The sequence below is a fragment of the Copadichromis virginalis genome, linkage group LG4 (genome assembly GCF_057382275.1).
Source record: "Copadichromis virginalis isolate Kocher_CV1m ecotype Utaka linkage group LG4, C_Virginalis_male_GT1.1, whole genome shotgun sequence".
Classification (NCBI taxonomy): Eukaryota; Metazoa; Chordata; class Actinopteri; order Cichliformes; family Cichlidae; genus Copadichromis; species Copadichromis virginalis.
The window spans coordinates 24,887,278-24,915,258 of record NC_140621.1 but is presented as its reverse complement, the minus strand read 5'-3'; the positions used below and the strand labels follow the sequence as shown (position 1 = coordinate 24,915,258).

The 27,981-nt window shown below is 40.1% G+C and overlaps 2 protein-coding genes across 5 annotated transcripts; both read right to left on the bottom strand.

The window, feature by feature from the left end:
• Nucleotides 1–377: 377 nt before the first annotated feature.
• Nucleotides 378–22,913, bottom strand: prkacaa (protein kinase, cAMP-dependent, catalytic, alpha, genome duplicate a). Of its 3 annotated transcripts, none has more exons than XM_085454423.1 (10): nt 22,040–22,913; nt 10,431–10,492; nt 9,237–9,365; nt 8,602–8,700; nt 8,410–8,492; nt 8,200–8,326; nt 7,988–8,083; nt 7,702–7,824; nt 4,725–4,889; nt 378–3,538 (listed from the first exon to the last, which is right to left on the bottom strand). In XM_085454423.1, exons 1-10 carry the CDS (start codon nt 22,083–22,085, stop codon nt 3,413–3,415), a joined length of 1,056 nt encoding a protein of 351 aa, XP_085310549.1. In that variant the 5' UTR covers nt 22,086–22,913; the 3' UTR covers nt 378–3,412. The 3 variants fall into 3 exon arrangements, with proteins under 3 accessions (XP_085310549.1, XP_085310548.1, XP_085310547.1); XM_085454422.1 differs by lacking the exon at nt 22,040–22,913 and adding an exon at nt 19,709–20,730; XM_085454421.1 differs by lacking the exon at nt 22,040–22,913 and adding an exon at nt 13,842–14,282.
• Nucleotides 22,914–23,372: 459 nt separating this feature from the next.
• On the bottom strand, nt 23,373–27,693 carry asf1ba (anti-silencing function 1Ba histone chaperone). Of its 2 annotated transcripts, XM_085454420.1 has the most exons (5): nt 27,575–27,693; nt 27,312–27,476; nt 26,594–26,709; nt 26,288–26,464; nt 23,373–24,131 (listed from the first exon to the last, which is right to left on the bottom strand). In XM_085454420.1, exons 2-5 carry the CDS (start codon nt 27,418–27,420, stop codon nt 23,940–23,942), a joined length of 594 nt encoding a protein of 197 aa, XP_085310546.1. In that variant the 5' UTR covers nt 27,421–27,476; nt 27,575–27,693; the 3' UTR covers nt 23,373–23,939. The 2 variants fall into 2 exon arrangements, with proteins under 2 accessions (XP_085310546.1, XP_085310545.1); XM_085454419.1 differs by having other exon boundaries at nt 27,312–27,693.
• Between the last annotated feature and the right edge of the window lie 288 nt (nt 27,694–27,981).

Sequence of the window (27,981 nt, the reverse complement as noted above, 5' to 3'; positions counted from 1 at the left end):
TATGCAATTCGCCGCAGGGTGCCAAACCCTTTTGCATACAACTGTATGACTTATGCAGATAGATGCAAGTGAGGAGGAGGAAAGAAAGAAAGAGGGGGAAGAAAAAAATAAAAGAGTGCACTATGGTTGGGGTTACATTTGGAAAAGGGGTGCTGGGAGCTGGTTGGTAACTGACACCATACTGTGACAGGATGAACACAACACTGCATTATTCAATTGCGCCTGCTATCCTCTTAAACGATTCACAATAACAGACAGGACGGTGGAAATACAGCATCTGCCATCACCTACCGGCATGTTTATTTGTCTTATCCAGCTGTTACCCTACAACTGCTTTCTGCGAAGTAAAGAGAAAGTTTACATATAACCCAGACATATTAGTCTTAACAAGTAAAACTTTATTGGAATGATACATTTTGCAAAATATTACTTTATGTATATATATTTTTAACATACTCATTGTGTTCTAAGGGTATCTGTCAAGTTCTCCAGAAGAGGGTAAGATAGTTAAGACTGTCGAAGGCAAGGATATACAGTATTGTTTCCCAAAAGGTACAATAGACTACACAATCACTGTACCCAGGTCATGAGGAGAAAGATTAATGTTGTTTTTGCTTTTTTTTTTCCTCTCTTTTTCTGAAAATACAATTAGAAAATATGAACGCAAAACATCTCAGATGTAAAAAGTGTTATGTTTGAAAGAAGTGTGTGTGGAAACTTGATGAAAAGAGAAGGCAGACGGGAGAAAAAAAACCTTAAGTAGCACAGAGCAGTTGATAGCTGATAGAAAAGTGACAATACGTCTTGTATTGTAAAGAAAAAACAAAGTGTGATGCTTCGGTGTCTGAAGTGGATCAAGTGGCGTTGCCTTCTACCTGTCGACGGTTTAGTCATCGCTGGGTAGAAAGGCATTACATGTGCCCTCTTCAAAACATTACAGTGTGTATTAAAGGACTCAAATATTTAGCACAAATGAACTGTGTGGCCTGTGCTTCACTGTGTTCAAAAGGCTGGACAGCTTGGTTAGTGAGCAACTTTACTGTTTAGTGTGATGCTCAAACAATTCCCCCGAAAAAAGGTTAACCAGCAACCAGACCGTTAGCTGTGGAAACAGTGCTTTTTCAAACATGTCTAAGGCCCAGAGGGAAGTCTTCTCATTGGGCTGCTTTACCACGTGCAAGAAAAACCAAACCTGCCAACTAAATGTATTTAAAAAAAAAAAGAAAAAGAAAAAGAAAAACCCCACACACATCAGGTTTCCAAACAGCACTGAAACTTCTCCATTTCAAGACATTCTCAAAAAAAGGGGAAAAAAAGAAAGAAAAAAAAAATCATCCTGCGATTGATCTCAATCGTATTAAGACACTGCCAAAAATGATCACTCAAGCCAACTGAAATCAACTGGAGCCAAAAACCCCCCAAAACATTCTAAACATGTCACGTTACACGACTGTATGACAAAGAGCTCGATGCACATCAAACAGTTCACAGAAACTTTTCAGTGAGATGGACAAGGTCTAGCACCTAAGGCCTATGTATGGATGGCAGGTGGGCGACAGCGTTAAGTCCTTCAATGAACCAAAACATTGTGTTCACTCAACAAACCAGCAATAAGATTTGGTCTGCGATTGTCTTGCATCCATGTAAAGAAACTTGGCCGAAAAAAAAAAAAAAAAAAAAAAAAAAAAAGCTTTAGGTTTGCTTCCTTGGTTTTAATTTGTTACAGAGAAAGCTGGAAAAATAAAAGAAACAAAACACTCCCAAACCCAACAGTTCAAAAAAGAAAAAGAAAATTGGTTGGACTGTAAATCTATGAAGGTGTTGCATGTAGGGAGAATTACAAAAAGGGGAGGGGTGGGGCAAAAAGGTCAGGGAAGAGGAGAAGCACAACCCCGGTGACAATTATCTGCAATCTGCTGCCCTACAACTGAATAATGACTCAAACCCAGAAGAACTTTGACGCATTTAACTGGGTCTTGTTCCCAATCCATCTTCCAATAGAGCACTGACTGTCCTTTTTAATGTTAAACATTATTCGTGATCTCAGGTACCTCGGCACGAGCAAAGCACAAAGCTCTGCCGTCTTTCTTTAAAAGTGATATTGTACAAAAATAACATGCACATGTTGTTGAAACCTTTTGCTACTGTTTTGCGTATTAAAATCCACCACCATCAGTCACATACAGGAAACTGCATTTTTCTCAGTTTGCAAATTTGGCAGAATTTATATAATATCTGTTTATTTATAAAATCTTAAAGTCAGTTTCACAGCTATGAGACATAGACATATGTTGAAAAAAGATGGATATTTCATGTTCTCTATCTTATATTTATATATATCAATATACATGTATAAATGTACTATGACTTAAATAAACAATAGTCAGGAGTGTGACCACAATGTTAGCTGCTGCTAAATCACAGCTTTTTAAACCCACCCGTGAGCACTAAATAACACACAAGCACAGAGATCGACATAAAAAGGACAAAATGATCACTGATAGGATTTTTTTCCTTTTAAAATGCTCTAATAAATTCAGCTAAGAGAAAGACAGACTTAAATGCAGACCTCATGTTTACTTCCCGCGGGTCCCTAAACGAGCAGGACCGCAGTGAAGTTTACTGTGATAAATCATTTTCACTCTGATCAAAGAGGTCGCCGCTGCTTCAGCGGCAAGCAGCAGAGTGCATCAACTACCCAATAATCATGCCACATTGAGCAGACAAAGGCAGGTGCAGAGAGTTTTTCAAGCTTTCAACCAAAACGGGAACGAGGGCCACCGCCACCGTAGCCAAAGCTCTGCACCAACGCTTTTGACACAGTTTTCCAACCAGTTGGCATTATGATAGGCACTGCTGTTGGACTTGGTATTGCTTGGACAGATTCGGGATGGAGAGGTGGAGAGGAGACCGGGGGTGGGGAGGAGACAAGATACAACGATCACTCTTAGAGAAGCTTGAAGAGAGGGCCCGCTCAGGGGGAGGAGGGAAGAAAAAAAAAAAAAAAAAAAAAAAAAGGAGCTTTAGCAGATTCAGTACCTTAACAGAAAAATCAATGCCTCAACCTGCAGAGACTGAAAACATGTCATTTACACCATCAGAAAGAAACAAATCTAGCTGAACAGCCACAACCTATGCCTGTTCTTGTCAAGCCCCTGGCACAAAACACAAGAGGGATAAATAAAGTGTAAAGGTAACAGTTGAGAAACAATCAAAAAGGCAACACTGCTGGTTCTGTTGGATCTTTTATCACTTTGCCTCCGTCTTTCCATTTGGGGGGTGGATTTTACATCGTTTTCCTCATCACATATAAGCAAGTTATCAGTCCACTTTAGTGCTTTCTGTCCTCAGACCCCCTTTAACTTTCTAAATCCCTGCCTCTCTCTCATAATATCACCACCGTGGTTGGTATCTAGAACTCAGCAAACTCCTTTGCACACTTCTCTGTGAAGGAGACTCTGATTTCTTCTTCGTCGTAGTCATCAAAGTTGCTTGTATCACCAGGGCCTTTGCACTTAGGAATAAAGGGAGCTTCCACCTGGAACGCAGATGGGAGACAGACGCACAGACAAAGCGGTTAAAGTGTAACTTCAAATGCATTATTCGATGAAACACTCTTACATTGATATTTGTGATGTTTGTCTGATAATCAATCTGTGAACACCCTGCAGGACCATCAGTGTAATCATGTACTTTCCCAGATGCCCATATTTGAACTTAGGCTGCTTGATTAAGGCAAAAAAAAATGCCATAATTCTGGTTATTCAGCACAATTATTCATTCAATTAACATTAATCAGTTATTTGTCTTTTTGCAGGGAATCCACATTAGCTTTAATCAAACTGAAAAACAAATAGAGGTGAGGTGGTGGGGGGGGACAGGTTCACCTGTCTGTGGTGTCAGGTCTACCTACAAAGGCAGCTGCCCTTAACATACGTTTTATGCAGAGCTATTCAAACTTTGTAAAATCCTTTGACAACTTTAACTGTGAATTAGGAATTAAAAGCTACAACTCAGGAGCTCAAACTTGTATTTGTATTCATATTATACTGACAAAGGCTGAACATGGGTTTTCAAATTAGGCGCAGTGCTTTTGTTTTCTGCAGAATCCACTTTTTGCATGAAGGAAAGGGGAAAGTACTAAAACCTTTGCATATTTTTCCCCATTAACCTCCACTGAAATACCCTCTGTACACAGGCAGAACACAGGGAAATTATCCGCAGTCACAAAACACACCTAAGCTGACCGAAATCTCATTAAAAGCAGTTTCGTTTTTAAGGAAAGAATGTAATAAGGAATTTTCTCCATTCCTTCAATTGTAAATACGAAGAAACACTTATAAACATTAACTGTATATAAAAGATGGGTGTAGCTACCATAGTGACAACCATTGTTTGGAGTATTTTTTTTACGTTGCCATGTCAAGAGGTAGCATCGCTCTAAAGCAGCCCCAGCTTTTTTTAATATTACTGTAAAAGTCATAATAATGTACAAAATGATCAACCATGTGATTGCCATGTTCTATAAGACATGAAACTAGTGATTGAGACCATAAATTCTCAATCATCTGTCATTTGCCCACAGATTTAAATACAATCACCACCTATTGGTCATTAGAAAAACAGCTGGTCTGAGGGACTTTTACCCCGACTCCTTTTTTCAGACCCCAGACTATGTTTATATTTATGTTCACATTCCTATTGCATGAAAGCTAACCTCTTACCTTCCTCTGGTAGATGGCAATCCAGTCGGTGGTGGCAAACCACTTGTGGCCCTTGATATCATTGACTCCATTCCTGAGGTTGCCAAAGCGCTTGGTCAGGTCCACTTGCAGCAAATTTCTCAACAGATCTTTCAGGTCTGAGCTGAAGTGGGAAGGAAAGCGAACCTGCAAACCACAGAAAGCAATCAGAGTCTTGTTCGGAGTGTGTTCTCAGGCACGAGGCTGATCATTTTGGGGGAAAATGTCCTATTGTGACTTTTCTGACGTAAGAGTTCAACTTTAGAAAATTAAGCTAATTCAGTTAAAGTTTAACTGAAGTATAATAACCATTCATGGCTCTATATTCTCATGCAAGGTTGAAATTGTTTTTATATTTGGTTTGGAATAAACTATTCATTCCTTCCTCGTATAATCACTTAAATACACTGCGAGACTCTAGACCTTCAGGTGGAAAATCACACCCACCAACATGTCTACAGAGAAGGCGCTCTAGTGGCCGTTTTCAATTTTCCATGTCATGTGCATTTCTCAAAGCAGATACATTTATATTTTAATCAATCCTCCACGCATAAGAGCTTGCATTTTAGTATGGCCCAAAGTATATACATATATTGATTCTTCTCATTTTGCTAACAAGCATTCTTGCATCCTCTCTCCTCCCCCCCCCCCCCCCCCCCCTTCCTGCTATCATGGAAGATCTAAGAATCATAAATGCACCTTGAAGAAATGAGGAGCCTACTGGAAGAGCAAAAATGCAAGGAAAACCTGATGTATCCTTCTTTTTCTCTCTCTCTTGCTATGAGAAGCAAATGTGATAGAAAGTAATACCAGTAAGGGAAATAAGAAGATGTGTCTAGCATAATGAAAAGCACCCCACTCTCCTGTGCTTAAAACATGCACCTACGGTGTTAATGTACCTACGACTCAATACAGTGCCTAAAAGACTCCTGTGTAGACATAAAGAGCACAGAGACACGGCTTAATTAAATTTGATGGTTCTCTGGTTGTGAGTGGTTGTGTCCATTTGTTTCCACTCTCCTTTGAACCTTCTGCTGCATGAGACATTTGTGTCTAAGGAGTTGCTTCCAGCTAGTTGTTCTTTTGCTTTTCTCACCACTGTTGAGACCATACGTGAAAGTCAGAGATGACATTTGGGAGCTATAAACTACACATTATATTAAACAGTTTTACAGAGGAATCACTTCACGCACGACTTCTTTCTACTGCAGCTCGTGCTCTGCGCTGTCCTGTCTGCATTTGATTTTATGAGTTTTGCGGCGGCTCATAGAGTCGACATTAGGGCTGAACGATTATGGAAAATAATCTAATTGCGATTTTTTGCCCCAATATTGCGATTGCGATGCGATTATTTTTTAAGGTCTTTGTCTTCTGTATTATTAAACAAAGACAAGCAATACATCATATAGTATGGCCAATACTATATTACATTAATTTTAAACTGTTCTTTCCTGGAAGACAGACCTCTGTTATGATAACATGAGGTGATGCATGAATTGATGACTGACATTTTTATTTAACTTCTTCAATCACAACAGTATATTTGAACATACACAATAGTTTATTTTTAGCTTACAAACATCTGAGCATAAAGTGCTGACAAGGAACCCTGGTGTAAACATTAAAATGAAAGTCAGTACAATGTGCAGATTGCAGAAATATACATAAACAAAATCAGTGGCTTTACCACACTCAGTTTTTCGACATCTGTGAACTACTAGACAGTCATTCAATTAAAAAATAATATTAAATAAATAAAACTAATAAATAAAAAATACACACATCTTACTGATCTCTGCAGTCAGTAACATTACACATAAAGTGCAAACATAATAGCAATTGTATAAACACACACACAAACACGCCTTTAAAATTTAAAGGCGTGAAATTGGACGGTCTAGCCTTCTGATTAGCGTCACCGCTGTCTCGGTGGAGTTTAATAAACTCGGCCGTCTGCTTCTTGCTATCTAAAATATAACCAGACACTGGTGTAAATTCTCGACTGTCTCATACTTCTGTTTAATAAGTCTTCTGTTTGACGTTTAGTCAGCTGTGTGAAAACCAAGGAGGAACCCACCCGGGGGATTAATAAAGTTTTATTTTATCTAATCTAATAACTTTAATCTCAGCCAAACCGATTTACTCACGAACAAACAAAACACTGAAAAAAGCCCAACAATAACATTTTTAGGTTGTCTAAGTGACTTATATATTACGTTTAACCCGAGCAGCGAAACTCCGCGGTGATCTGAAAATGATGTGCGGGAGTTGTGCCGTTCTCGGCCGCATCAGTAACCCTCGAGCTCCCGGCTAGCTGTCGAGCTGGTGGGTAGCAGACGCCTCTGAAAACGTCGAAGCACTTTTGCAAATATGGGATATCTTGATAAACCGAGCAGATATTTGATGTTTACACAACTACTTTCTCGCCTGAAAATATGTTAAGTTTATTTTGTGACCCAGAAAGATTAGTATGAGTAATTTTAAAACTTAGTAGCGGCCGCCATTGTTGGAAACTGGAGTTTGGCTGGGCCGCGCTATGAATTCTGGGATATGGTAGTAATTTGGACAGCCTTCGGCGCGTCGCTGTGACGTAATCGGTCTACAAATGCGGCCTCAGGAGGATGCAGCCCATGAATTTGGACATGTCCAGAGTATAATCGCAGCCTTTGCGGTTAGAAAATTGCACTTGATCATGTCGCGATATTATCGCAAATGCGATATATCGTTCAGCCCTAGTCGACATTAACTTTTTCTCTTGATTCATAGACAGTATTTCTCAGAAATAATAATTGAAAAGCTAAATGCGTTATTTTATACACTTTTCAAATCATAAAGGCTAAAGGTTCAAATGTAACAGTGTGTATTTGAAGCAGTAATAGGTGGTAAAAATGAGTCCTTAGTTGGGGATAAGTGCACAGTTCTAATGCCTACACAAATTTTTCCAGGTAGCCAAACTCACCTTTCCTGATACAATCTTTTCGTAAATCTGAATAGGCTGGTCTGCAAAGAAGGGTGGGTAACCAGCAGCCATCTCGTATATCAGTACTCCCAAAGCCCACCAGTCCACAGCTTTGTTGTAACCCTGAAGAATACATGAGAAACAAAGGGCATCAAACATGTCCGCTAACAAACACTTCACACTACAATTTTCACAGGAAACAGCAAAAAGAAAGCTGTTTCACAGTCTAAAAGCTGATGAAGCAATTGCTTCCTAAATTTCCCCTGTTAATCTGCTTAACACTTACTTTACTGAGGATGATTTCTGGCGCCAGGTACTCGGGAGTCCCGCAAAGCGTCCAAGTTCGGCCTTTCACCCTTTTTGCAAACCCAAAATCTGTTACCTAAGAAACAGAATAAACAGCCCTTAGCCGCTAGTCGCATACGGGGAGAGCACTTTTAGAGACGCTAAGCAGCAAATGTTGTTGATGATGACTGAATACAAACATGTAACCCATACCTGTATGTAACCTTGCTGGTCAATGAGCAGGTTCTCTGGCTTCAGATCTCGGTAGATGAGATCCAGCGAGTGAAGGTATTCGAAGGTCAGTACAATCTGCGCTGCGTAGAAGCGGGCGTGCGGTTCACTGCAAAAACAACATACGAGGCTCAATACTTAAAGTCTGGGAACAGCACATGGAGGCCTTTCATCAGAGTTAACACAACTCACCTGAATCTACCAATCCTCCTTAAGTGTGAGAACATTTCACCCCCAGGCACGTACTCCATTATCATATACAGATTGCTGTTGTCCTGTAGTGAGATGAGGAAAGACTTACTGACACGTAAAGCATGCACGCATAAACAAGCCGGCCAAATTACTACAGATAAACAACAGAAGTGGAAGGACACAAATGCGTACCTTAAAAGAGTGCTCCAGTCGCACCAGAAATGGAAAGCTGACGGCTTGGAGGATACGCTTCTCATTCAGTGTGTGCTCTATCTGCTTCAGCTTCACTACCTGTGAGGGATCAGGACATAGAAAGGTAAGAAGGCTGTCAAAAAGAAAAACAAATAAACAAACCCCCCCCCCCCCCCAAAACAATGATTACATCTCAGGACAGATTTCGATAAATTCAAATAACGCTGTGGAAAAGTAACCAAAAATGCACAGTATGGAAAAGGCCAATCAGAATAGCTGTGAGCAGTGTCGACCCATCGCGTAGTTCCATTTCTACGACGTGCTTGTCAGGCTACCCACAGGGTTTCAGGGGGTTTTGCAGTTATGATGTAGTTATGGTGTGAATTTCCCGAAACTTTGACATGTAAAGCTAGAAAGTGTCTTTTGACACTGGAAAACGTCTAAACTTCAACGTGACCTTCTGGAAATTCCAAAGCCAGTATTTGTAAGAACATACGAGAACAAATGGTTCATACAATCTTGGTATAAATGTTTTTGTACAAGGCATGATATGATACAAGCCAGAGCACCCAATTGAGTCATATTTATTTACTCTCCAATATACTCTTGAATTAGCTTCATCAAAAATACCGTACCTTCTGTTTGTCAAGTATTTTCATGGCGTAATGCTGACCAGACTCTTTGTGTTTCACCAACATGACTCGACCAAACGAGCCCGTGCCTAAAGTCTTCAAACGCTCGAAGTGATCCAACGCCGCAGTTTGCTGGGAGACAGAAGACCATGCCAGTTAGAGAACGATCACAATCTGTTTGTCCTTACAAGCCCCACATAGTTCTTTGCTAAACCTGAACTAAAAGGCCATCCCATATCAGTAACAAGATATTTTACTATGAATCGGACATATCGTCTTTTGTTTGAGGCACACTCATGGTGAACTTCTCTGACAGCATCTAAACATGTCGTGGCTTCGCTGCTGATTAAGTGACCTTGTTAATTTTCCATAAAAGGTGCTACAGTAATCTGAGCACATCTCATTCAACACAAGTCTGAATGCATGCAGTTACATTAAGGGGCAAACACGTGCAGTTGCACTCGCGTGCCTCTGTCTAAGCAGCTCGGTGCGCTACAGAATGCCTTTAAAAGCAATTACATGTTCACATTTAAAACTTAATTTCACCAAATCTCTTCTAATTATATTAAGTTTGAGAAAATTGTCTATGATCTATCTATGCTGGTCCCTCTCTCTTTCTCTCTCTGAGTCAGGGGTGGGTCGTTCGCTGTAGCACCCTGCGCGACACAGAGATCATGCTTCTTCTTAACAATGGCAAAAATGGACATTCAAAAGCGTGGTCGCAGTTCACAAGAGTAGGTTCCACATCGAGTCCTGCAACTAGTCTTAAGGGGAAAAACTGCACATGGCCTGTAGCACTCTCAGACACCGTTTTCGTGTCTGAAAGTAGCCCCGAGGAACATCTGCATAAGCGATCCACGTCTGGATGACAGAATGCCGTCTCCTTAACAGCCTGATAAATCCAGCAGGGTTATATATTCTGCGACTGAAAGTGGCTGTCAACTGTATTATTACACACATGCCCAGCAGAGGGCGAACTGCCCTTAAGAAATGAATGGGCTTTCATTAGTTTAGGGGCAGGCCTATTTCCATGACACTGGCTATCTGAGTAAATGAGCGTAAGAAACATTAATCAAGTCACGATTCATTGTGAAATACACTAACAATACAGTGCCTCAACACAACTAAAACTAAAGCATGCTACAAATAACAGAGTGACACAGTAATGAGGAGAAACTAAATTATGTCTCATCTCACCTGTGCTGGATTCTCCCATTTTTTCAGAAAATCTTCTTTGGCTTTGGCAAGAAACTCCTTCACTGCAAAGAGAAACAAAATTCCCATTCAGAGAGTTTTCACCCAAACCTAACTGAATTTAATAAGACTTTTATAAGGATATTGAAGCACTGGAGAGCAACATAACATGCTTGTGATGACTGGATGTCTGGATTTATCAGCTGCTGCCAGCAAGCAACAATGAAAGAGAACAAGCGAATACGTAGCACATAGTTAAAGTTGTCAAATTTGTAAATTAAAAAAAAAAAAATGCTATAGATGACCTTATTCACAGAATAGAGAAAATAATACAACACAGCAATACTTAATCGCAAGACACAAATGAACAACAAAGCCAAATTGAAATAGTAAAGCTTTAAATAAACTGGAGTCTAAACGAACTTCTATTCATTCTAGTCTGTTCTTTTTTTGTTCTTACAACTAAGTGATCAATTTCAAAGAATTCCAGGTTAGTTTCATTAAATCAACATTTCTGCCATCAAAGAACAACTTTGAGGTATCACTTCAGGCTTAGACTAAACAAACTCATCTTTTGAAGCCTCAAACGTCTTTGACTGCACACTGGAGAATAATGGAATAAGTAAAACGATATAAATCTGTATATATTTACAAATTCAATTTGAAAATACTGCTCAAAAGTCTGGGGTCACTTTGAATGTCCTTGGTGAAAAAAATCTCATAAAACCTGAAGCTGATGAGAAATCTTGAAAATGATGATTCATGGAAGACTAATGGCAACACAGGCGTAAAGAGACTCATTTTCTGGCACACTACCATCGGGAGTCATGTTTCAAAGAGTCTTTGTTATATAAAACAAGTTTATCATGTTAAAGGTTACGCAGATCACGTCAGCGCTTGAACCCAAGCAATGCAGGACTAAGACTGATATTGCTATCAATATTTAGTGATTTAAAAATCCGGTATATGGATTATATTGACCAATACTTTTTCTTTGACACTTGTTATGTGTAGTTATGTATCTAGCAGTTTACATTCTGTCCCAATCGCCTCATTGTTGTTTGTGGTGTTCCAAATATGTGCTGGCAACCAAACAGCTGCTCTCTGACAGAAACTATGCCACATCAATTCATGTAAAATGGTAAAAGGCCTTTCTCAATTGCTTTTAATATTTTTCGAATGTTCATTTATCTGCCATTAGAAATGCAGAAACGAATAAATTGCTAATACCGAACACTGATAAATCAGTCAGGATGTAGTCAGCAAAGCCGAAATCCGCCTCTGCGTTTGAGTTTGTCAAAACGACATTGAAATAAATTTCTTTGTGTAATAAATTAAAGCTATTCCGTGTGGGACTTAATTTCCAAGACACTTAGTACACGCTTTTGTATGAGGACCTGTCGTCCAAACCCCAGTGCAGTCTTATAGTAGTATTTAATGAAGGAAATAAGCCACTCAGATCAACAGTTTTCAGGGTTTTCCATTAGGTCATAGTACCTGGTACCGGGTACTTTTTTAGTGACTTCTCAGGTGGGGTTCCAAGCAATCCGAGGAGGTACTAAACTGTGACGTCAGATTTCATGCCGCTGACTGGCAGCTCGTTAGTGTCACCCATGAGAGCATCTTGTTTACGAAAGTCAAAAACGCCATTTTTGAAACCCGCCAACGAGGGAAATGGCTACAAAAAAAAAAAAAAAAAAAACAACCCAGTGATCCCCGAGTCTGATGACAAGCCACAGGTATATTCTTGTTATATTCGCCCACCTTTATTGTAGTGTTCGTGTCGCATGTTAGTTACGTCGTGGGATTGTAATGGAAAACCAGTCGATCCGGGTCGAATCGTGGAGAGTCAATCCGAGTAGGTACTAATGGAAAAGGGGCTTTAGTTTAGGACTTAACTGAGAAAGGTAAGTACATCTAGAGAAACAATCAGCTGCACACCGAGTCCTGGCATTTATCCGTTAAGAAAGTCATTTTGTCCTGTTCTCAGGGAGTAGTACACACATTCATATGAAATCTTCAAGGTTTCTTTATCCTGCATTTAACAGGCTGCCTTTATCAGAACAAGAACACTAACAAGTTTTGGTAGAAGCATGTTTATTTTTTGGCTATTTTAGGACTCCAACCAACTAATGACAGTCATAACACTTGCACTCAGCTTAAATGGATGGAGATGACTTTTTTCTTTAATTAAAAAAAAAAAAAAGAAGAAGAAAAAGACATTCCTAAGTGGTATACGTTTGAGTGGCATTGTAATCCTGTGGACAGACTGTAACAACTTTACACACACAGTCATATGAAGAAGTTCTTTTCCCCCCTTATCTTTATGGGGTTAATCTCAGTGCTCTGTGGGAACATGTAGATAACCAACCCTTCCTCATTCTTCCTTAGTGTCATTGCACCGTGCACAGCTGCTGAGCTGAAGTGTGCTATTTATACTGTTAGTACTGGAAACAGAATGGTGACAGTTGTAGGCCGACAACTGCTTTAGTAAAATTGAGTCCACTTTTCTGTGTTGCTGTTATTACAAAAACATAAATGAAGTGTGGAGAACGACTCAACGACTTTTAACGATCAGATTATAAGCTTAACAATTTTGACATCTTTTTAAAAGAATTGAATTCAAGCGAAAGCTAATTGATAGCCGTTACCTTAAAATCAATACTAAAACTACAAAAATGTACAAATCTCTTAAAAAAAAAATGTTAAGGCTTAAATGATCATGTGGAATTTCTGTCTGCTTTGGCGATCAATAGAACACAACAGCCTGGGGCACAGTTTAAATTAAGCCAGTCAACTGTCAATAATGAAAGTGCTCGGTCGTTTATTCATCAGCTTTGTGATACGGCTAATGTCCTTTTGGAGTGATGTCGGAATCAGAAAACTGAAAATTAATTATGAAAAACAAACAGCTACCTACTCATAAATGTCTCGTGCAAGCATTTGTGCATCTCTCTCTCTCTCTCACACACAAACACAAACACACACCAAGAGAAAAGCTTAATTCTCATCTAGCAAACATCATTTCCTGCAAATTCTCAAAAGACCAGCAGCTCCAACAATTGGATGGGAGCAACAATGGCAAAGACTAAAGTTCCTATAAATATGTCAGGAGCACTGTGGCTCTCAGAGAGCAATGGAAGCAGAATGGTCACCAGGGAGAAAACATTTCCTGTGAAAGTTGCACAACTTCCACTTCCAAGCAGAAAAAGCCATTACTGGAATAACTTGGAACTGCGCAAAGGAAAGACATGGAAAGAAGTTGCTGGCAGCTATATGGACACAGCAACAGGACTGGTATCAAGGAGTACCAATGGAGATACAGCTGATCAAAATAAATAAATAAATAAATAAATAAATAAATAAATTTTTTAAATCCATGTTCTTACTCTCCTGTAGCTCCAAATTTCTTACCATCTGGGAGGACTATGGGTACCTCTGGTGCTGCAGCATCTGCCGAGCGCGACCCCGATTCACTTGAGCGTGAGGATGACTCCCTCTTCCCTGCATGCCTTCTGGAGCTCTTCCTGTCACACATTAGCCCTGCAAAGTCTCCCCTATACTACTTCTTGGCCTCTTCCTCACAGCCACTGACTCATGACCTATCCTCCCCCTCTGACAGCACTCTGGTCAAGTCAGCAGGCCCACACATCCACAAAAACCCAGCCAAAAGTCCCTGCCGGCAGTCTTCAGTCTTTTCTGTGACTTTCACTCTGCTGGAGACCAAGTTCAAAAAGTAGCATCCACCTCCAGTGTGCACTCATAGTATGGAGAACAGTGCTGCTCCCGTTAGACTCGAGCAGATCAATTGGACCCTTGCTTGGTTTCAATATTTATTCTGTACACAAAGTACTCACTGCTGTTCTCTCTCATGTCTCACACACACACACACACACACACACACACACACACACACACACACACACACACACTATATTGATCTAAACAGGGGCATAATCATCAGGGGGAGGGGGCATAAAACACTAGCTGGTATATTTATCCAACCCAGAGATGAAGTCCTATGGAAAACTAGGCCTAAGCAAGTACCCTTGAGATGAACTAGACACATCTAGCAGCAGCTAAAACTTTCCCCAATTAGCACAACCAATCAGATGTCACTGATGAAAAACTTTCAGAGATGATCTGGGTGTTTCAGAAACATAAAAAGTGGCACTCTCAGGAGACGCTAGCAAAACAGGAAGGCACAAACCACAGTGAACCCCCCTCCCCCACCCCTGCCCGGGACACACACACACACACACACACACACACACACACACACACACACACACACACACACACACACCCCAAAAGCACCAGAGTCTGTTGTTTAGTGCCAGGGTTGAATTGATCCTCCAAAAATCAATCCCACATCTCTCCCCTGGGCCTCACTGCCCCACTCTGACGCAGGAATAGAGGGGTTATATTAGGGCGAGTTGACCGACATTAAACCGCAACGCGCGCCAAAATCAGGTGTGAGTCTACACCAGGCCTTGTTCAGATAGCATACAAGCCTTTGTGGTGAATAAGAAAGCAGTAAATGAGCAAACAGAGCTGTATGTAAAATGGAAATGAGATCAAATGCTTGTAAAAGGTGAGAACTCGGCTTTTAGCCATGAAATGAAAACAGGGAGGGGACAAATACTGACAAAGTCATGAATGTGGAGTGTTTTACCATCTTAAACAGAGCAGATGTGTTAATTTACTGACCAATTCAGGAGCAAGCGAGCTGACAGCCAGTCATGAAGTGTGGGATCAATCTTATTTTCATGCATGATATACATTTTTGCCAAATGCTGCAATATCAGAGAGACAAAACAAAACAAAACAAAAAACATTAACGGACACAAGGAGCACCCTGAAGTGTACTGAGAGGGAAGCTGCAGTAAAGGTACACCCCTAACTCTGACGGTTCTAATCATGAGACGCAAAAACTAATAGAAGCCAACCTAGCCAGGAAGCATAGCAATCTGTTATCAGCAGTGAGGACAGTAAAGACAGATGAAAGTTGAGGAAAATACAGCAGCGATACTCCCAGAGAGGAGAGGAGATGTGCCCGCCGTTTAGAGGTTTTGCAAAAGGAGACTACTTCACATTTTGTCATGTTGCTTCCGTGCTCTGAGATTAACCATGGGTGGAGCTCAGGCAGCTCCTACACACATATAGACAGGAAACTAGGTGAGGCAAAAGCAATGCGTTACCCGAGGCTAATAAGTACTTTCTTTTTCCTGGCTACAGAATGTGTGCCACAAAATCTGGAAAAGTCAGTCAGAGAGGAGTTGGTTTTAAAGCTAGCTCATGTAGCTGCTTACTTTGTTAAAAACAAAACAAAAAAGCAAAAGAGAGTAGCATTAAAAGCATAAAAGGAAGAATTTAAGACTAATAAAGTCAGTACAAGAGGAAATTCTTTGTTTAACATGTGATGTTATTTATATACGCGTTTCATATATTTTTACAGTCCTTATAGGAAGTAGTTAGTGTAAAGGACTAAAAGGACTGGAGTCCTTTGCGTTCTGAACTGTCACCTGACTGTGGTCTTCTGCTTCAAGGTTAAGCGTGTTTAGAGAAGCTCTTCTGCTTACATTGGTTGCAACAAATTGGCTATTTGAGTAAGTGTCATCTTCCCATCAGCTCAAAATGCTGGTCTCCTCTGACCTCTAGCCTCTCAGTAAGGCATTTTCACGCAGAGAACTGCCACTCACTCAATATTTTCTCAATTTTTCATACCACTGTCTGTAAACTCCAAAGATGCCTGTGAAGGAAATCCCAGTATATCAGCAATTTCTGAAATACACCAACATCAACCACCTCGCCAATGTGAAAGTCACTTAAAATCACCTTTCAGCTCTAGCAGATCCTCCTGACCTCAGTCTAAGGCTCTGTTAATGAATTTGCAGGAGGTGGTAATGGCCATGTTTAAATGGCCTGGTAAATGGCCTGTATTTGTATAGCGCTTTTCTAGTCCCTAAGGACCCCAAAGCGCTTTACACAACCTGTCATCCACCCATTCTCACACACATTCACACACATGTTTAAACGCCTAATAAATGTATTAATTAATTACCATCTGATCGGTTGATTACATATTTGCCTCAAAAAGCACTTTAACAAGTATGCCCAATAAACTGGCCATTGAGTCTATATAGTTATGCCACCCAGGTATTTTCAAGTACCTTTGCACTCCAATGAATGTCACATGCAGGTAAAATGTCTATAACCATCAGCTTCATTGTGTAATTTCAGCTTGAGAACTGCTGCATATTTCAATCATCCATGGCAGACAAAATTAAGCAAGTGAAAATACCCCACATTTTGAGAACAGGTATAGGAGATTTTGTGATGCATGCATGCTGCTGGATCTCAGGGTTATTTAGCAGCGAGTGTCAGTTTGCCGTGTTATCAGTTTAGTGCTCTAAGCTTGCCTGAGATGTCTGATTGGCTTTCAACACTGAGGTCAACTGATAAGCAGTGCAGGCTTACGACACACACAAAACCCCCCAAACAACTTTAAGCATTACACAAATCAGCTGCATGCAGAGCAGGGGCAGGTCATGAACCCCACAGATATTTATAGACGGAGTTGTACTTGTATTGAGTGCTACCTCATTATATTGTCATAGTCAAAACACACACAAGCACACAAACATCCTGTGTCATAACTGCTTAACTGACCAAGGTTTTGCTCATATTTACAGGACCCACTGATCACCCATTAGCAATTTTTTTTCTTACAACAAAATGCTCACATACTTTAAAAATACATGCAGTTTTTGACCCTTATACTATAAGTTGCAGCAATACCTCTCTTCAAAAGGACTATGCATGACCAGTCATCTGCATGTTTAAATGTTGCAGCCCTTGCAAGTCGCCACCAGAAATACTACTCAGTCAAACATCATCTGATTAATGAAAAGCATTAATGGTTAAAAGATGCTCTCATCATGCCACCCACCCCTAACATGGTCTGCAGCTCAGACAGACGGCTGTGGCCCCTTTCTCTCTCCCTCTCTGTGATGGGAAGTTTTAAACAAGCGAGATGTTAAGTAAGCAGATGACAGCTGCTGAACCAGTGCAGTGCACACTTTGATGTTGGATCTTAATGGTCGTGTATCGGCTGACGCCAGCAAGGAAAAAAGGCTGGTAGTGCAAGGACTGCTAACTAATCTGACTGTGTGTGCGTGTGTGTGTCTCAATGACACAATGTGTCACACATTTCAGCAACATTTACAACGTGATTTGATTGTCGAATGTTGATTTGAAATACATATGCAAAGGTTTAACCGACGTTTAACCTCAACCGTTTGACTGTGCTCGATTTATCTTGCGTTTTCATGCGTCCATGGTTGACTAGTCTGCTTTTTTCTCCTGTTCACGAGACTAGTAAACTACTCGCTACTCAACTTTTCACCCTGCCTCTAATTCTGCTCGTGTTCCTTTAACGCCTTCCCCTCCCCCCTCCACTAAAAATCCAGTCTCCTCTCACTAGTGAGCAGGTCCAGCAAAAATGAGATAACACCGAGCTACGTTTGCTTGCAAGCACGAATCATGACACTTGGCAAAGACGTAGAACATGGGCAAGAGGAAAAGAGACAGGATGAACATTTTTAAAACTGCGAAATAGGGCGTTGGCATTGGCCTTGAGTGTCGAGGACACGCCCTAAGACACTTTTAAGTTCTCCGCACGTGTATTATCTGGGGATGCCAGCTTAGTTTAGGTTGCTCTGTAGCATAAAAGGTACAAAGAAAACAACAATTAAACCCGGTCCTTATTCATAAGTCTCCAATCTGTGTTAAAGATTTTCATAATTTCTGATTTGTTCTCAGTATTATCATTTTGACACAGCCCTGGCTTGTGGACACATCAAAGATAGCATTTTGCATGGCTGACGTTAAGAGAGTTTTTTCCTATTGTTATCGGGACACTGCCATCGTAAGTGAATTACAAAGCATAAAGTTAAATCATAAATCAGTTTCTTAGACAATGCAACAATTATGATTTTACTCTTGGCGATCTGTGTTGAGTAAAGTACTCAATAAAATAGCGATAGTACAAATCAAAATCCATTTGATTTTATACAGCAAAGTGTACACAATTTGAACACAATCACTTGGGATAAGATTTAAGATCAAGAATATTTGGGGGGGGGGTTTGTTTTGTTTTTTAGATGGATGCTGAAAGTGATTGTGCTTTAAAAATGGGCATGAAATCACTTAAAACCCATCTAGGCAACATAGGTTTAAAAGAAAAAAAACTTCCAAAGCTGATGCACTTATGACACTCTGGATGTCATGTAAAGTAACTTTCACAAAGCCGTTATGTAAATATGTTGCAGGGTGATGTTATTAAGTTACAAAAAAGAAGAAAAAAAAAAAGACTGAACTGGCCAATAAGGCTTTTTGCCAGTTCAGAAGCAGCATGTTTTTCCTAGTGAGAGGGAATAAGATAAGATAACCTTTATTAGTCCCACACGTGGGAAATTTGTTTTGTCACAGCAGGAAGTGGACAGTGCAAAAGTTATGACGCAAAAATTAGAATACAATAAGAATAAATACAGTACACAGCTGTACAGAATAGAATAAAATAATATACTATATACAGTAGAATAAAATAGAATAAAAATATACAATAAGATAAAAATAGAATACGAATGCTATATACAACTGAGTAAAAATACAACGATGCCAGAAAAGATTATTGCACTTAGTGTTATTGCACATGTGTGGATGTGTGTAACTGCCTTATAAGTAGACTTGGCTGAGTTTTTTTTTGTTCATGCACAAAAAAAAACAACAACCTTTAAACCACACTAACGCAAAGCGAACGTTTTGCAAAGCCCAATGAGAGCACTTTAAGTGTGAAGGTACAGAAAAATGTCTTAAACTAGAGTCAGGAGGACAGTGACAAAAGCATAAGAAAGTCAAAGAATAAAAAAAAATAAGTTTATGTTGTGTAGTTTTAGCCTGAGTGTTTTGCTGTGCAGCACAGTGCACAGAGAACTGCCCCCCTTTTCACTGTAACTATAAAAAAAACAAGTGGTAACTGAGCAGACACAAATATCAGGGTGCTCTGCTCTGCGGATGTATTTTTATACATGAACGTTAGACACTCAATCGCCCAGTTCAAGAGATTAATTTAGTGCAACATTATCGAGAAAACACAGCTTGGTTATCTGTCAGACGTTTCCCCTCTGCCTGTGAAGGACTAAGCTAAAGGGACATAGCATGAGCTACAGCTCCACCCCTAACCCACGCTACTGCCCAGCTCCAGAATAAAAACTCACTCCAGTTGCAAGCCTCTAGCTCCTCCTGTGGTCGGTCATGTCTGCCTTCTCCACTGCCTATGTCCCCTAGACAGGGTCCAGCTCGATGAAACAGCCTTCCTGCCAGCTTGTGAATTACAGACATCACACAATGCTGGAGGGAAGCCAGCTGATGTCCCGTGTAGACTTTTAAAAACTGCTGTACGTCCCGATATTTTACCAAGGAGGAATTCCACAAAAATGCTCAACTAACGTCGTCTTAAAGGCCCAAACTTTAAGCTATCCTTGTATGGCTGTTTAGTCTATAGAGCAGAAGAGGCGATGACCAACTGTGCAGAGCCTGGGCTGGAACTTCCTTGCTCCTTCACTTCCTACTGCTGTTCACTTGTCTGTCCGCCCTGCTTCTTCCTGTGGGTCAGCTCTGCACAGCAGTTCAGTGTCTCACTTGCCTGCCCAGCCTGGAAAGTTCGGGCGCGACACGTGTTAAACACCTGGACCAGCTCTCAACACTGTCCTTCCATTTTACGTAGAAAACAAAGGCGGCTGCCATGTTGCCCTTAATCTCTAGCTGCTCTGTGGAAAATGATGCTTCTGGGTGTGGCCTTTCAACCCCTTGCCTGCACCTGTCTCTGTAGATCAGACTGATAAAGATGTGAAGTATGACAAAGTATGAAAAGACCTTCCGGCAGCACTGCCTCCTCTGTCAATGTTTTTAACCTACTAATCCGTCAGTTTCCTTTACGTCTACAACCCTGAGGAAAAAAAATTAAAAATCTTTGAGCCAGGGCTCTTGAAAGCCTTGGCCTTGTTACATGGGTAACAGTACAGTAGAGAGCCTAGAGGCCATTCTTCACACTTACTCTCTACCAGCAGCAAGGAGCTGACATTCATTTAACAGGTACCCGTTCAGACTTTGCACACTTGAGCGTCATTTATGGTGTTATGGAAACATAAAACAGTGTCCTCTCAAAACCTTTCTGCAACCCTGTGATCCAGACTATTAAAAAGGAACTTCAAATGTTTTGACTGAGTTATTTTCATAAGAAATTAAGTCGTTTTTAAAAATACTTATTGTATATGATTAACATTTCTTTGGGGGTTTTTAATTCTACTTTTGTTGAAGAACTTTTTTATAAAAACAACAACAACAACAACAACAACAAATATATACTAGACAAAAACAAACAAATAAGATGGTCCAAGATCACCTCTTTCTCCACATTACACAGACTCCGTGACGCATACAAGTGCCCTTGTTCTAAATGCCGCTCATCACATGTTGTTCAAGAGACTCCTCAACTCCCAACTTTGTGCCTGCAGACAAATTGCCCTCATGCATCATATGACCCTGTCCTGGTGGCATTATTTTCCTCCCTCCACTGATAACAGTTATTTTTGCTCTATGAGAGTCACTGCATTAAGATCTCACTCATCACTTAATGTAAACATCCTAATGTAAACATAACCTCCTAAGACCCGAACTCTTCCACGGCATGCATTTTTAATTTCTCTTTGATATTTGGGCATTTTTTTAACCTTATTTTTGTTTTTAAGAAAAATAAGAGCCATATATGAGGATATTCATTTAAAAATTTGATACAACAGTAGCAGTATAATGTACTTGTAAGTGGATATCAGGCCCATGTAGAGCAAAATTGAGTATTTTGGTCTAAATAACCAAAAATATTATGTCCACATATGTGAACGACAGGTCCTAGGAGGTTAATGTAAACATCCAAAGTAGTATGTGTATCTCTCCTCTGGCTTCAAAAACAGAGAAGAAAGTTTTATTTTTCTGAAGCGATTCTAAGAAGTGCACAAGAAAGCAGCTGCACAGTGGGCTTTGTGTTTGCGGTGTTATCGTCGGCTTTCATGACCTGATGTGAAGACCTAAAAAACACAAACCGCAAGGAAACCTATGACTGTTGTATGAGGCCAATTGTTGTCATCCTCACTGGTAACTCTGAATATAACCTCGGGCTCGCAGTCACGAGCTTTCCCACAGGATGAGCAGAGAAAATGAATAACATCCCCTGCTGTTCCGATGAGTTGACCGTGGCCTCACAGTAAAACAACTTTGGCTGAAAGTGTATGACAGTGTATGAGGTGAATGACCACGGGTGGGTGTCCTTCGTGGGTCTAGGTTGACAAACACTTCTTCATATTAGAGAAAATCCGTTGCAGCATTTTAATGTGGTCTCATTATGGATGCACAGTACAGATGCTAGGTTGTATACTCCATATGTACCTGTCATTATGGGAAACAGGAAATGACTATAGCAAAACGATCTAAGGGGCAGACGGCATGATCGGGCTAGCTGCTTCAACTTAGAGGTAAAGGGTACAACTCACCGCTCTCCATCTCATTGCCCTTCTTTGCTGTGGGCGTGTTGCCCATGATGGCAGGCTGATGGTGGAGTCCCTTGGCTCGGAATCAGTTTTCCTTTGCGAGTCACTGAGTATTGTTACACCGTTAACGCAAGTCACTGGACTCAATGAAGCTGACAGCTAGCTACTAGCTGACAGCTATCATTATTGACTAAATGTAAATGTAGATCAAAGCAGTACTCTTCCGTTGTGACTTCAGGGAAACTCAGAAGACTGCCCCAAGCGTTAGCCGCTTTAAGTTAGCTCAGCCTAGCGCGTTAGCTCGCAGAGATAGCCAGCGGATGTCAGCTTGGTAGCGTTAGCTCGTCGATTTCTCCAGCAAGCACGGACAAATCAACTTGTCAATTAGTTGTTATTTATTTCCACAGACGGCTTGGTTTTGTACCAAAAAAAAAACAAAAAAACCTCAAGTCCGGGCACAGATCGTCGAAAGCTACTTCCGTCTGTCTAACTAGCAAGCTAAAGTTAGCTTCTGAGCGTTCCTCGCAGTCTGGCCTTAACTAACCAGGTACTCTCTCAGTGTATGCAGGCCTTCTCACTTGAGACCTTTTAAAAAAAATGTCCAGTATAGTCGGGGTTTTTTTTTAACAATGGCGCTTATCCCACTTGATTTCTCCTCATTCGTTTCCAAAGAAGCCGTCAAGTGCAATGGTTTCCTGGGACCGACCACCTGATAGTCGATTCCTCAGATCAACAGACCCCTTCCATTAATCTTCAGACCGCAAGGGAAACTCCAGTCATCCATCCACCCAGGCCCGCCTTCGCCTGCCTCTGAGTGGCCCCGCGCACAGACAATTACGTGCGAGGCGTAGCTATTCGAGCGCTCATTGGATCAGCATCTACACATTGAATCATTGCATTCATGCGATTCGACTGTCAAGCGACTTCGTCCCGCCTCCCGGACTTGCCAGTAGCTAAAATGCCAATAACAGTTACCGCGTCTTTCGATTTTGACTGCAAATTAACAGCTTTTCTTTATTTATCTGAGAGATTATTGTAGCGAAAGCAAATCAGATGCTTTTGCAATAATCCTCATATTTGCAGTGCAATGTTTTTCGTTTCTGTGGCCTAGCCACCCCCTTTACCATAGCAATCTGTGATTGGTTGTGACGTTAATACATACTATTTTTAGTAAAATGTGAAAATATGAGGGGATACTCACACTTGTATTTGTGATACTGCGCTTGCAATATGATAAAAGTGTGGAATATACTTATAAACCTAGCACTTGTTACCTATATCTAACAAGTGGAGATCGAATCCAAGTAATTATTAGAAACCCACTCATACAGATATAACAAATTCACCGTTCTTTTATTTGGAACACAAAATTACAAAATAAAAGGAGGAAAAAAACCATGAAGCGATATAAGCCATACAAAACTCCACAGTCAAATGGGAAAAGTAAGTGTAAGTGCACTGTGAACACAAATACAATGACAGATTATCAAACTGCAATTTAATTGCCTATTGCTTCAGTGCTGAAATCTTCATAAACAGGTACAAGTCCATTGTGCACCAAGAAAGGAAGTAAGGTGGATCATTCAACAGCTTTGTTACGTTTCAGTTCCGTTTTATCGCTTCATATTTGAGGTTTCCTGCAATATTGCTTTCAACACTGGAAAGAACTATCCAACTATAAATAACACTCATTCCAGTCAGACACTCATAATCTTCCTTGGAACAAGTGCTTGTTTGAAACCCAGGGTGAGAACTCATGTTTGAGAAGTCTCGGGAAAATAAAGGGCAGCTATAAGGCAGGGATGTGTACACATCCTTTATTCCCACTTGAATGTCCATAGGCATTGTTCAAAAGTAAGGTTTCGGGCTGTGAATCGTCACCTTTTTAGGGCAGGGGCCATCTTTATAAGCAGTCCATAGAGTTATCTGGGAGTACACCCAAAGGTGGGGCCTTGCCAGGGAGACAGGATGGCGGGAGCATGGAGTTTGAAGAAGGATCCACATTTTCACAGTCTTCCATTCGCTCTGTGCAGCCTTCCCAGTTTATATGGAATCTGGTGACACGTGGGTTTGAAGCTAGAATATTTCTCTGCAGCTGAAAAAGGAAAAACATAAAAATAAATTCTTTGCACAAGTTCTTTAGGAATACCTAACACAGCATCTTTAATAGAATCATTTGGACCACAATTTAAGGCAGTTTTATTTCATCTTCATCGTGTATTTGTGTTATTTCTGCATGTCAGTGTAAATAACATTAATATGACATTAATTAATGTTCATTATACTAGTGTACGCTAGTGTAACATTTAAGACCAAGTGTGATATTAGAAGTGTACATGAACATTAAAAACAAACAAAAAAAACCAAACAACTGTATCTGGCAGCATTTGAAAGTCTTTACCATTTACCCTGACTACTAATTGATTTTCTGTTAGCTCCAACATCAAAACAGGCACGCTGCTGGTGTAAATGCATCTGACTCCATGTGCTCTCTAGACTCAGGGCAGGAAAGAGTGAACCCAGTAGTACAAAGGCACAGTGTGGTATTTTTTTTTCTTTCTTCACAATAGCTAATCACATAAACTCACACAGGAAACAAGAACTTTGCAACTCTAATCGGAGTAAGCTGTTTAGATATTTTTTTTGCATTTGTAAGTGAAAGGTTTTAATCACAGATGTCAGCCACCTTAAAAATTTGACACCTTCAATCAAAACCCTTTGCTATGACCACAAATCTCACAGTGGCACAGAATAAGCCACTGAAGGAATGTCATAATCAAACTTTCACAACGCTTTTTGTTCCAAAGTGCAAGCTTTGCTGAATTAAAGGCTTCAACTTCAGGGCTCCAGTAGTGCACCATGCTGCTCCATATGTATGGTAATAGTTGCAAAGCGTATCATATATTTCATTTTCAATTAGATATTTGATTAATTTCTGCATAAAAAAAGTAGGGTTGATTTTTACAATAAAAGCCCATTGAAGTTATCTGCAAATACAATGTAACTCTTGCACTAAGCTAATGTAGAACAACAACAAGTCTTCTTTGGCAAATGAGATGGTTCAATTTCGAGTCACTCAAAGTAGATAGTGTTCTTTTAAAATGTTAAAACACTGTCACTTGCTTCACAGGAAGTGTAGTTAGTCCTGTAAGGATCTCCAAAAACTACACATCTCTTGGGCAGGAAGGGAAAAGATAACCATTAAATGAGCGCAAATGAGCTGGAAATGTAGTCCAGACTGGTCCTACATGGAAGACTCATCAAAAGAAACCTTACCAGTAGTTGACTTATGCAAAGAAACGCCACACTTGTTTTGGAAACAACTGCTGTGGACATATTCATATTGAGCTTTATGGTAGCAAAGATATGTCTGTAGCAGTATTTTGTAATGAACAAAACACTATTAAAAATGGGTGTGGAAAAAAAAAATCTCCTTTAGGATCGTTTTTGCAGCACAGTAAATATTTCAGGAAATGGAGGAAATAATCGTAACAAAGAATCAGCAAAATCTTATTCAAAATGCAATTCAGGTTTAGAAAATAAAGGTTAAATGAGGCCAGCCTTTACAAAGTATACCAAAGCCTACCTATTTGAAGTAATGAAAGTCCAGTTTGTGTAAAAAGTCACTCTCCACTGACTTGAGCATTATCCAAAATATCTATGTAGATGTTAAACATTTTCTGTGTATAAAATAAACATCTGTGATTGACACAAGAGCAGGTGAAAACGCCAAAATGAAATCAGTACTGCCGTAGTATGCTTCTTGTAAACATTGGCACATTACCTCTGCAATAATTATGAAATAGTTTCCATTTTTGGAAATTCAATAATTAATAGTAAATTTTCATTTAATAACATCTGAAGAACTAGTCATTTTTGTTTATTTCTTCTTTCAATTACAACAAAAAATGTTGTAATCTCTGAGTGGTACCAAAAGACTTCAATATAACTGAGCGATGGTCTGCCTCCAGTGCATGCGTCACAATGAGTGATGCATTTCTCATCAAAATTTTCAACTGTCAACCTAACAGGCCAGTGAAATTCAGATTTATTTCCAAAAGGGACTCATTTTAGATTCTCAGGGTACTTAGGTCTACTTCAAATAGCCAAATGACCTGTGGTGGTTTTTAATTTGACTGCAATTATAAATGTTCAGTGGAAATAGGCCTTTACCGTGTAATTTACACCAATAACATTCAAAATAGACAGTCGTGGTAGCATTGCATCTCAGAAATCAGTCATGATCCTAACCTGTGTGTAGTCTGGCTTGATTGGAGGATTTTCACGCAGCTCTGGGTCTGTGTATTCGTTGTTCACATAGTAACCAATGCGAATGAACTCTTGGCTGCGGTACGTGCAGGTAATGAGCACTACTGTAACACCAACTGCATCGCTTTCAGGAATCAATCCAGTGTTTGGGGCATCCGCCTGATAAACAAGCAAGCAAACAAACAACAACAAAAAGCTATTAATATATGTGGAGCTCCACTGCTGTTGTGATTTGGTCAGATTAGTCACAAATAGTGACTACTTTTTCTGAGTGTCAATTAATTATACCTGAAACACAAACATGTGTCTCCCAGCAGGTACTGGGCCAACCAGCACCGAGTCGAGGATTTGGTCGTACTCTTCACTCTCTGCTGAGCCGACATAGATGATCTTCCACTCCAGGTCTATAAACAGGAAATATTACAATAGAGTGCTTCATTAGAGAAATATGTGACAAAAACATTATTTTTTTGTTAAAAAATGAGCCTGTTAAGCAAAGAACTGATCAGCTGATGAACAGATGTAAACATGTAGGTTAATGTGCACAATGGTTTTTAATATTTCAAAAGCTTTATAAATTCAGTTTGGTTGTGTGCTCGTACAAAGAATCTGTCCACATAAAGTTACACAAAGAAATGCAAAAAAAACAAAACAAAATTTTAGATTTCCATCCTTGAATAGAGCTATATTTTGTTTACATTTTTACGCACAAACATTAAAACGTTGGCTAATTAGCACTGAACTTGTTTTTATCCCTTAATGGAAACAATAAGATTGCTTTACCATATTCATAAGTACCACAGGACGTGCGAGAAGCGTCCACTCTCCTTGTTATAGCTTTAAGCCATGCTGTTATGCAACTTTAATGTTATCTTTAAGCAACGTTACCCTTTACACTTCAACAAAAAGTAGTTAGCTACTACAGCTAATACTGTGTAGCTGTTAGCAGACTTATGTTGTAGCTTCACACAAGCGATAATGACAGCTGTTATGCAATGGTACCAACCTTCAGCAAGGTCCTCCATACACTCAAAGGTTATTTCAAACTGAAAGGGGTTTCCGAAAGGACTCGGGTTGTCTAGGACAGCCACATTCAACACCTGTACCTTCGCCATATTTTCTGGAGCGGTAAGAAGGGGCAGTTTCCCGGGGAACCTTAAAAAGCAACACTCTCGCAACACAAGCGGTTACCACAATTATTATGGATCACACACCTGTGCTTTCACGAAACGCAGGCCTTACTTATAGGACTAGGCTCACACTACTCACCAAAACAATATTTCTATCATTCAATTGCTCATAAATCTGGGAATAAATTGCCGCTCTCCCGCCGCTTTGACTGTATTACCCAGGTTTCAGCGCGTCTACGGCAAGCTGTACACGCGTATGATGGAAACAGAGGAAAAGGGTGGCCTCGATCAAAAGGAAGGAAAAGTGCCTCTACTGACCCCTAGTTGCACAACTACCAAAGCCCGAACCCACAATAAACAAGCTACAGATTGATTATTGTTGTAATTATTTCAACCACAAACAAAGTAAATCAGGCTGGAAGTATTTCTGTAACGTGGCCTCAAGCTCTGATGTACCAACTCAGTGCCTGAGGCATTTTATTGGTGCTGTTAATGACTGCAGTTCATCATAAATGCTTGGGCAGGGAGGTGATGAAATTATCTAAA

Coding starts and splice junctions, on each gene's coding strand:
- prkacaa (XM_085454422.1), bottom strand. CDS start 19,832: ATGTCTGTAATTCACAAGCTGGCAGGAAGGCTGTTTCATCGAGCTGGA. Junction 8,701..9,236: donor AAATACTTGACAAACAGAAG/GTACGGTATTTT, acceptor GATCCCTCACAG/GTAGTGAAGCTGAAGCAGAT. Junction 3,539..4,724: donor TTGCCATCTACCAGAGGAAG/GTAAGAGGTTAG, acceptor TCTGCGTTCCAG/GTGGAAGCTCCCTTTATTCC.
- asf1ba (XM_085454419.1), bottom strand. CDS start 27,420: ATGGCGAAGGTACAGGTGTTGAATGTGGCTGTCCTAGACAACCCGAGT. Junction 26,710..27,311: donor TATGGAGGACCTTGCTGAAG/GTTGGTACCATT, acceptor TCCTGTTTATAG/ACCTGGAGTGGAAGATCATC. Junction 24,132..26,287: donor TCAAGCCAGACTACACACAG/GTTAGGATCATG, acceptor TTCCTTTTTCAG/CTGCAGAGAAATATTCTAGC.